We start from the raw sequence: 8,912 nt of genomic DNA, 5'->3' as shown, positions 1-8,912 counted from the left end.
AAAGTTATGAAGTTATTTGAAGTAGATCTTCACTACTATTTTAGAATTGCGTTACTCATATTTACGCTAGGTAAATGTCAAATAAAATAGTTAGAGGCTATTGAAATAGTCTGATTGTATTTTACCGTACAAATGTGAGCTATTTATTAAATTGGTTGAGTTCTACAACAGAATTAGGCATATTACAGTTTGGGAGAGCTTAGTATAAATATACAATACAAAGACCAAAAACACGCTCTTGTAAAAAATCTTTTGAAAATGCTGTATCATACGCCGGTGCTTGAATCCTTCCCTTTGATTCTGGGTTGTACATGTTGTTGTGTTTTAATTCTCCTTTTTTCTGTCATGGTTAATTTCCTAATAACCTGTTTTTTTTGTAATATAGATGAACTGGTATGGTTGCGCATGTGCCTATTAAACTGCCTGTCAGCTTAGCTATGATCTGTATATAATGCTTTATTGTTGATTTGTATTGACAGACAGTTCAAATAGATTAATAAAAATAAATTAATTGCATCGTGGGTAAAGGTGAATCTAGTTTCATTTTATTTCATGTATTTTCCACGACTAGAAAAGTCTGTAAAATCTGTAAAAGTACAGAGGCGGACAAAGGGTTTTCAAAAGGAAATGTCTCCCCCTGCAGGATGGAAAGAGCAGTGCACTAGCAGGGATTAATTTTATTCAGTACATTGAAATACATTCAGTTTTTCAACAATTCAGCAGTTCTATAATATTTCTACAAAGCAACAAACTCAATAATAATATTCCTTAACAAATCATTTAATTCAATTATTTGGATGTTTATGATATTTGTATCAAAAGTAGAAAATGGATGTTCAGGTAGCAATGTTGATTTTTTTTTTCTGGCTCAAACATAAATATTAAGAAAAATATAAATATATATAAAAGAAAAATATTTTACACGTCTTTTTGTCTAAAATGATGTTTCAGAGGTGAGACAATACCAACAGGTGACAAAAGCTGAACCAAAGCAGCTGGAAGTAAACGTGACATGTGAGATCTAAGCACGCATGACTGAGACCATCCTGAAGCCTCTGATGGAGGAGTTGATGTGCGTGAGGGTCAAACTGGCCTGCAGCATCCTGGCTCCCACCATCGTGGGGATGAAGGTGATGCGCTGCTCTACTTTGTCTCCAGGCGCAAGCTGGAGCATCCTGCAGGGAAGAGAGAACCAGAAGGTGATCAGTTTACCTGCAACAGTCTTGTCACATCATATTTCCATGTTTGTCCAACCACCATTATGGAATCATGCAACAAGTGATGGATATTTTCAGCCCAGAAACACTCACAAGCTGCTCCGTCACATTTTTTAGCATACACACCCTCACAAACACACACTGCACTGTGAATGAACTGTGACACACCTGTATGGAGGCATTTTACCATTTTGAAAACAGATAAGCAAAGAGTCTACAAGTACTGACAACACGCACATGAAGTATAAAGACAAACACTCTCACCTGAAATGGACTTTGCCCCGGATCAGCCCGGCTCCGGCCACCGTCAGTAACCCACTCACAGGGTGAGAGAACACGTTGGTGAAGGTCACCGATGAGGTCTGCTCCTTGTGAATCTCCACTGAGTCTTCATCTTCGATCTAAAGGAGAAACCGGTGTGAGTGAAAGTTGACTTTACCCTTAAATCCCCCTCAAATACCTATTAAAGGTGATCTGACGCTCTGTTGCTGTACCTGTATGGTGAGCTGTGGACTGAGGATATTGAACTCCTCCGAGGTGAGGAACTGCTCGTGACTGGCCTGATCTTCCAGGACCACCGCCAGGTTGACCAGGTCGTCTCCCACCACATCCTCATACTGGGTTTGGAGGATCTTGTGGTGCAGCACCTTGGCTGGAAAAAGGAAGAGAGAAAGAGAGGGATTCAGTCATAACTCATAACTCATAATTAAATCATTTAGAAGTAAATTGTGAAGGTTAATGCCTGTGATTGAATGAAAAGCTAATGACCTTCTCTTGGTGCCAGTTGAATGATGCCCTGGTTTTCCCAGAAGGTCTCTGAGGGACTGTTGTTGTATTCTTTGGCCTGAGCATTGAGATTAATCTTCATCACTTTGGCCACTGGCTGCCTGTTGATGACTTTCACCGTGAAGCCGATGGGCGGCCCGGCGATGGGAGCTTTATCCAGGGTCAGAAAGACCAAGACCCCCTTGGACGAGCCTGCAGGACGAACGGGAGGGACGGTTAGAGGACAAGATGACACGCAGGCTTAAACAGACGAAGGTCAGATGAAGAGGATAAGCGATCTTACCTCTGCTTGATGTGGAATCATCTGAGGCTGTGGAGCTTCTTGATGATATTGACGGATTCGGACCTGGATTGTAGAAAGAAACAGAAAATTGTGGTGAGCAGATGGAGTCTTTACTTCTCTGTAAAGCTCCAGAATGATGTGAATTTGTTCTCCTTTGTTGGTTCCTACTTCTGATTTTTTTGTAGTCCCCTGTGATGTTCTGGAGTCTGGGGAAGCCGACAGCTTTGGTGCAGATGAGGCAGCCGACTCTCTCCGTGTCTTTGCTGTAGCTGAGCATCTGACCGTCCTTCACTATGACGGAGTGGACGTCGGCGTTCACCTCGGCGTAGACGAAGGGAACGTCGAACTTCAGGTCGATGCGTTGATCCCTGATGGCTTTAACAGATGCTGGGCCGCAGCAGAACACTCCTGAGGAAGAGGAAGGTGGGAGAAAAGACATGGCAAATGTTACATGTCATAGCAAATGCAGATCAGAATCTGTCCTTCTCAGACGTCAGGACTGATCATTGTCACACACCTCTGCTCCTCTCCTGGGGTGTGGGGTCCGAAACCTGCCAGCCGCCCATTCCCGATCCCAGATCCTGTCGATTCATCCAGCACTCCACCCAAACATGGAAGTTCCTGTTGAGGAGAGAAGTAGATTTCATTAAGGAGTGGCATTTATCTTGTATTCCCACACCAAAACAAAGATGAGGTCATAATCCAGAGCTGCATTAATCCCCAAACACATCACATCATCATGAGTATTCCTGTGTACACACATATAATGCGTAAGCACTGACCAGATGGAGTCTTTACTCAGACTCAGCTTCTTCCCTGTTTCGCTGTAGTACTCCTCAATCACCAGGTTGCCGTTGGTGTCGTGAGCGGAGTTGAAGTTTGTGACGACGCGGCAAGGAATGCCAAGGACTCTCAAGACTGAGGGACAGAATCAAAGACACACAGACGTGTAAATGCAATGACCAATACCTGAGACATGGAGACATAAGCTCAACCTGCACAAAGAGGACATGAGTCATCGGGGTCCAGTCACCTGTGCACATGACGGCTGCAAACACCCAGCACTGTCCGTACTTGACTGGGCGGAAGTGAGACTGGGCCCACTGAGTCAGGATGTCCCCGCTGCCCGTCCACTTGGAGGGATGGACGCCGTCTTTGAAGTCTCCTGTCCAGTTTCCCTTCAGCACGCCGCGGTCGTCTTCGCAATTGATCTGCACAGAAAAGAACACGTGACGTTTGATCTGCTTCTCTTCCCTCTCACAGGTAGAAATTGGGCCTCAGCCATGCAGAGAACAAATTAAACTGACAGTCCCCATTAAAATAATTGCAGAGTGTCAGGGTTTATATATTACTATTAGTGTGTGTGTGTGTGTGCGTGTTTTGTTTCTTCACGTTCTAAGAAATGCAACAATCAAATGCAGGTCACTGCCTGTGTTACGAGGCAACACACACCCAGCTAGAAGGTAACTTAAGTTTATTTACTCATGTATCATTGGAAGAATATAAAGTACGATGAAGTAATAATATACTTTTCTTTCTTACTTATCCTGCTTATCTGCCTATATAAGCAGTACATCTTAACACGGTAACACTCACCATGGCAGACACGACCCGGCTGATGTAGACGGGGTTGTTTCTCTTCAGGTAGTCTCCTCTTTTGCTCCTGATGTGCTGTGGGCTGACCTGCAGCAGGTTCAGACACGCCTCCAGAACTCCAGGCTCAAACTTTACACACACACACACACACACACACACGCAGAACAAATATAGAATTTATCCACATCTCCCTTGCAAATCGGTTGTACGCCACCAACATGTACTGTTCTGTATGCACACCTGATCAAAGGACCAAGGTCTTGACACCAGGTTCTTTGCCGTCCCCATGAAGAGCAGCCCTGAGTCATTCAGGACGTATTCTTCTCTCTGGTCTTCAAAAGGAATATACACTGCATCCTCTGCAACACACACACACACACACATCACCTCATTAATAAACAGCACTGCAGATATTTGCTCTGACACAAGCTGGATCTACTATTTCAAAGGGTCGGCTCGTTCATTCCCACTCACCGGGACACCAGGGGTTGCACAGCAGGATGAATGTGCCACAGGCGTAGATCTTCTTGCCACTCTGAGTGAGAACGCGCAGCTTGAACTTGTAGGAGCCCACAGGTGCCGAGGCAGGAGAGCAGATGAATACGGAGGGATTGTTGGAGTTCAGGTCTTCTGGGTTGAAATAGGCTCTCCACTGGCAGGAGGGAGCTTTCTCAGATGTGGTGACCGGGATGGTTACATACAGGCGGCCTGAGAGGGGGAGAGGGGGAGGAGAGATGAAGGTTTAGATGTTTGTACTTCAAAATACGATAAATAGGATGAGAACGTCAACATCTGGGATTCTTCTTCTTCTTCTCTACCTAACAAGATTCTGATCATCACAGAGTCGGTGTCGGTGTTGAGCGGCCGGCCCGTCAGCTGCAGACTGACCCTGAACGCAGCTCCTCGCCGCACCACCAGGACTTTGGAGCTGCTGAAGCCCTCCGTCCTGTGTTTGTCATGGTTGTCCAATAGTTCCACGTTGACATTTTGGATGCGGAAACCTGCAAAAAGGAGAAACAAACTGGTCAGAGGGCACTGGTTTGAATTTTACACCAGAAAGAATAATAATAGAGAGAGAAAGCATAAGAATAAGACAACAGGTGTACATTTCTCACCTTCCATTGGTGTGTGTGTGTCTTTGCAGAGCTGTGTGACTCCACTCTTAAGTGTCTGGATTTATACTGAACGCTGGTCCCGCCTTCCTGGAGCAGCGAGGAAGTAAACTGGTTCGAGAATGGTAGCTAATGGCCTGAGGTGATGTTTACGACATTGAAGAAAACATGCAGCAGAACGTAAGTCGCCGCTCCCCAGAAACCAGTTTAGAATGACACGCTGCCATGCATGTAACAGGGCCTCTGCTGTCATACCTGACGTGAGTAATCAGACTCACCCAGTCCATCCACGTTTATTAGAGTGGATCAAAATGTGCAGTATGTTCTCATCCCTGTAGGACATTGCAACACAAGTGCGTCAGAAATACAATAAAAGGTGATTGTATATCGTCATCGGAAATGATCAATTAATATCTTTCATTGTATTTGATCGCCCATTTTACTTTATGTATGATGTCATTGGATGGATTTATGTCAGTTTCTGTACAGCCTGAAAAATATACAAATAACAAGAAAATTCATAAATTCTTTTGAAATTTTTCATATCATAATAACGATAATTAACAAAATAATAAAAATAAAATAATAAAACGTCACCTGGATTAAAAGGCAGCCTGTAAATGCACAAGATGCAAATTGAAAAAAATATCAGTATTAATCTCGTTCATCAATTCATTGGACAAGAAAGTCTTCAGTTCCAGAATTGATCAGAACATTTAAAATCGAGAATTTAAATTTTATAATTTGCATGCTTAACACACTTTCCAAACTCCTCCAGAATCAAGCCCGAAAGTCAAACACAACTAGTATTCTTAGAATACCTGGTAAGGATTATAGTGCATGTTAGTCACACACCGCACCTCAGCAGCTCCTGCATGTCTGAATTATTCAAAACACTGAGACAAAGTTCAAATGTTTAAATCCAGCGAGAGTCAAGTGTGTGACAAACTCCTCATGGGGCGAAAGAAAAACAAGTTTGTAACAATTAAACTGACATGTTCAGACAGCGAGCACGTTCACTCTGGGAGCACACCCGCTCTGACCTGTCACACAGTTTAACCTCTGCCACGCAGGGGTTTGCGTGGGAGTTAGATGTTACGCACAAACCGTATTGGTAAGACGAGGCCCAGCCCTGTGTGGCATTCAGGTGCTGGGATTGGCCCGGGGTTCTGCCCAACAAAGTCTGTGGTATTAGGAAGTGGGCGTCAGTGGGATACAAAACTGTTTCATTGTGCAGCTCATGTGTGGAGCTGCAGAGCATTGCCAAATGACTGGCATGTAGGGAATACTGGGCGGGGGGAATATTTGGAGCATGAATATGAAGATCCATCCATCCAAGCTGTCATGTCTGAATGTCTGATGTGTGACGTGTCTGCAGATACAGTATGGGAATCACATTGAATAACCTCAGGAGACTATTTTTAGACCAATATAAGGATTTACATGTTTACAGCACATTGAGCTTCATAAATATTAAGACACTGGCGTCCTTTAGGAGCAATACTGTGAGTTACAGTTACAGTTCATTTGTTGATTTACTTGTTGATCGAGCCTTACCCTGTCGACCTTTGCCCTGTCAAACTTCGCCTCACCAGTCCAGCTTCAGGTGTTATGCAGCTGAAGTAACAAGGTCAGAGTTGAGAAAGAGACAATAAAGCTGTTATCATTGATATTCCATCATCACAAGATCCTGTTTTGATAAGGCAAAGTGTCATGAAGCATAACACTCTATACAACACGATCACATCTAAATACAACATAATGAATAGAAACTGTATTCGCTTTAGAGAAATGTCGGATTGGAGACAAATGCAAGAATAACAAGGTTGACTTTAAGTTTCATTCATTTCATTTAATAATTCCAAACTGTACATGTGTGGCACATAGAGTAAATCATATCAAAACACAAATATGAGTGAGGAATGTGCAAAACACATTTTAGGTAGTCATCATTCTAAACAAAGACGCAGTCAAGAGTTTGTTTAGATTGCATCATTGTTGAAACCAATTAGATTTTTTCAAACCCAAATCAATCCATTCAACGTGACTTTGAGCGTCTCAGTGTAACCGAAAGTGCAAACATTAGCAGCAAAAAAAAGAAAAGAAGACAACAAAAGACACGTATATTGCTCTTCAAAGCTGCTTTTGCCTCATTTGATGTCATCTTACTTTGCTAGCTTAAATTCACAATCTTTATGCTTGCAATAATTTAGAGAAGGGACCGTTTAATAACATCTGTAATTTATAAAATTATAAAAAATACTATTAGTTTATTCTTGCTTGGCGTTTCATTTTGGAGCCGCAGCTCTGGGTTTATTAAAAATGAGGAAGTCGGAGACGTCATGCCAGACGTTGCTGTCGTGGTAGAGGTAGTTCATGGACGACTGCAGTGAGGGCTGCAGTGTGTGTGGGTGATACTCAAACAGCCACAGCACCACACCCCACACCAGGGTGGCAAAGAGAGGGAAAGGGCTGTGGTTAGGCTGCGGGATCAAGCCTTTCTCCACCGCCAGTCGAGACAGAGCGAACAGGATCCTGGACAGCAAGTACATGTTGATCTAGAAGAGAGTGGAGATCACATCAAAGAAGAGCTGACGATGCTCATCTCAGATCAGCAGAGCAAACGTGCCATCAGCGGATTCGGGGGCCCCGTCACATCCCATCGTACCTGGCTATTGATGTTGTTGTTATCCCCAAACACCAACCATCCACCAACGCAGGCAGCCAGGAAGGAGTGAGACTGCAGACTCTTCCCCTGGATCCTCTCCTGCACCGCTTGCAGAGCTTTGTACGTGAACACAAAACACGCCAGGTTTCTGGAATGCGTAAAGGTGGCTTTCAGGATGACTCTCAGTTTGTCCCTTAAGCTAAAGAGGAGCAGAGGAGACACTTTGTTCAGACTTGGCAGGTGTGGTGGTGGTGAGTAATCAAATGACAAATCAGTGAAGAATTATTACTACCTGCCACTTCTGAATAGGAACGTCATCACGAGAGCATGAGGGGCTCTGACTTTGGCGCCATACCTGGAAAATACATGCATGAGATGAGGCGACACAAATATGTCATACAACTGCAACTCTATGTCTATATCGATCATTATTTTTATTAATATTTGTTCAGAGTATCTCAGTCAAAGTCAAAAATGAAATGCAAGGAAAAGGTTCCAGCTTATACATGAGCATTTAAACAACATAAGGGTGGGTTGCAATTGCATAAATTCGGTAAAAAAAAATATGTAGAACAAGATAAACCATAAGGACACAACTTAGAAAGGAAAGCAAAGTTGTGATATTCATATTCCTAAGTTAGCTGTGTTAGCATTAGCACTAAGTCGGGGTCAGAGGACGAACCGCTGGATGCAAAACACCTGTATTTGCATCAATCTACGTTAAAAAAAGTTAAAAGTTTACTTCGCTTCGGACTTACACGGCGCCATTCCTGAATCCTTTGAGCACAGCCAGAGCCGCTCTGTACTTCTCCTGCTGCAGCAGGTGGTTGACGGTGTAAAGGAGAGTTTGTAATAAGTCAGATGCTGCCATGTTTACCCCCAGAGCAACCCGGACACAAATACATGCTGCACCAACGAGGACGGGTGTCACAGCCAAACAGCGCCGAACGGAAGCAAGTCAGGTAAAGCGATTAATATCCCGCTGCTAATTTCATTATGCCTATGTTATATTTAATACTCTTTATACTTATTGAATATATTTCTGTTTGAGGTTCAATGTAAAGTAAACGTGTGTTTGTTGAGATTATTAATATAGGGGAGAAAGCACCGATATCAACATCTCGTATTGATTCATTTATGTGGGCGCCATTGATGTATCATTACAAATATAGATATTTTTGCGGAGACAATTTAGAAATCGTAAAGGATAGTGAAATACCTAAATTAAATCTAAAAGCGATTTAAAATGT

General features: G+C 43.2%; 2 protein-coding genes across 2 annotated transcripts; both read right to left on the bottom strand.

Annotated features, from left to right (window-relative positions):
* Positions 1–614: 614 nt before the first annotated feature.
* On the bottom strand, positions 615–5,105 carry tgm5l (transglutaminase 5, like). Its single transcript, XM_076141170.1, has 14 exons — positions 4,998–5,105; positions 4,701–4,883; positions 4,357–4,590; positions 4,123–4,241; positions 3,883–4,011; positions 3,320–3,497; positions 3,069–3,204; positions 2,804–2,907; positions 2,455–2,694; positions 2,287–2,349; positions 1,986–2,195; positions 1,712–1,869; positions 1,482–1,618; positions 615–1,175 (listed from the first exon to the last, which is right to left on the bottom strand). Exons 1-14 carry the CDS (start codon positions 5,002–5,004, stop codon positions 1,022–1,024), a joined length of 2,052 nt encoding a protein of 683 aa, XP_075997285.1. The 5' UTR covers positions 5,005–5,105; the 3' UTR covers positions 615–1,021.
* Positions 5,106–6,841: 1,736 nt separating this feature from the next.
* Positions 6,842–8,576, bottom strand: pxmp4 (peroxisomal membrane protein 4). Its single transcript, XM_076141096.1, has 4 exons — positions 8,421–8,576; positions 7,955–8,017; positions 7,663–7,861; positions 6,842–7,552 (listed from the first exon to the last, which is right to left on the bottom strand). Exons 1-4 carry the CDS (start codon positions 8,531–8,533, stop codon positions 7,283–7,285), a joined length of 645 nt encoding a protein of 214 aa, XP_075997211.1. The 5' UTR covers positions 8,534–8,576; the 3' UTR covers positions 6,842–7,282.
* Between the last annotated feature and the right edge of the window lie 336 nt (positions 8,577–8,912).

Source organism: Genypterus blacodes, unplaced genomic scaffold, assembly GCF_046128005.1.
Source record: "Genypterus blacodes isolate CSIRO-AG114 ecotype Tasmania unplaced genomic scaffold, CSIRO-AGI_Gbla_v1 ptg000017l_1, whole genome shotgun sequence".
Taxonomy (NCBI): Eukaryota; Metazoa; Chordata; class Actinopteri; order Ophidiiformes; family Ophidiidae; genus Genypterus; species Genypterus blacodes.
Note: the sequence above shows the minus strand (reverse complement) of the source record. Positions and strands in the feature narration are given on the sequence as shown.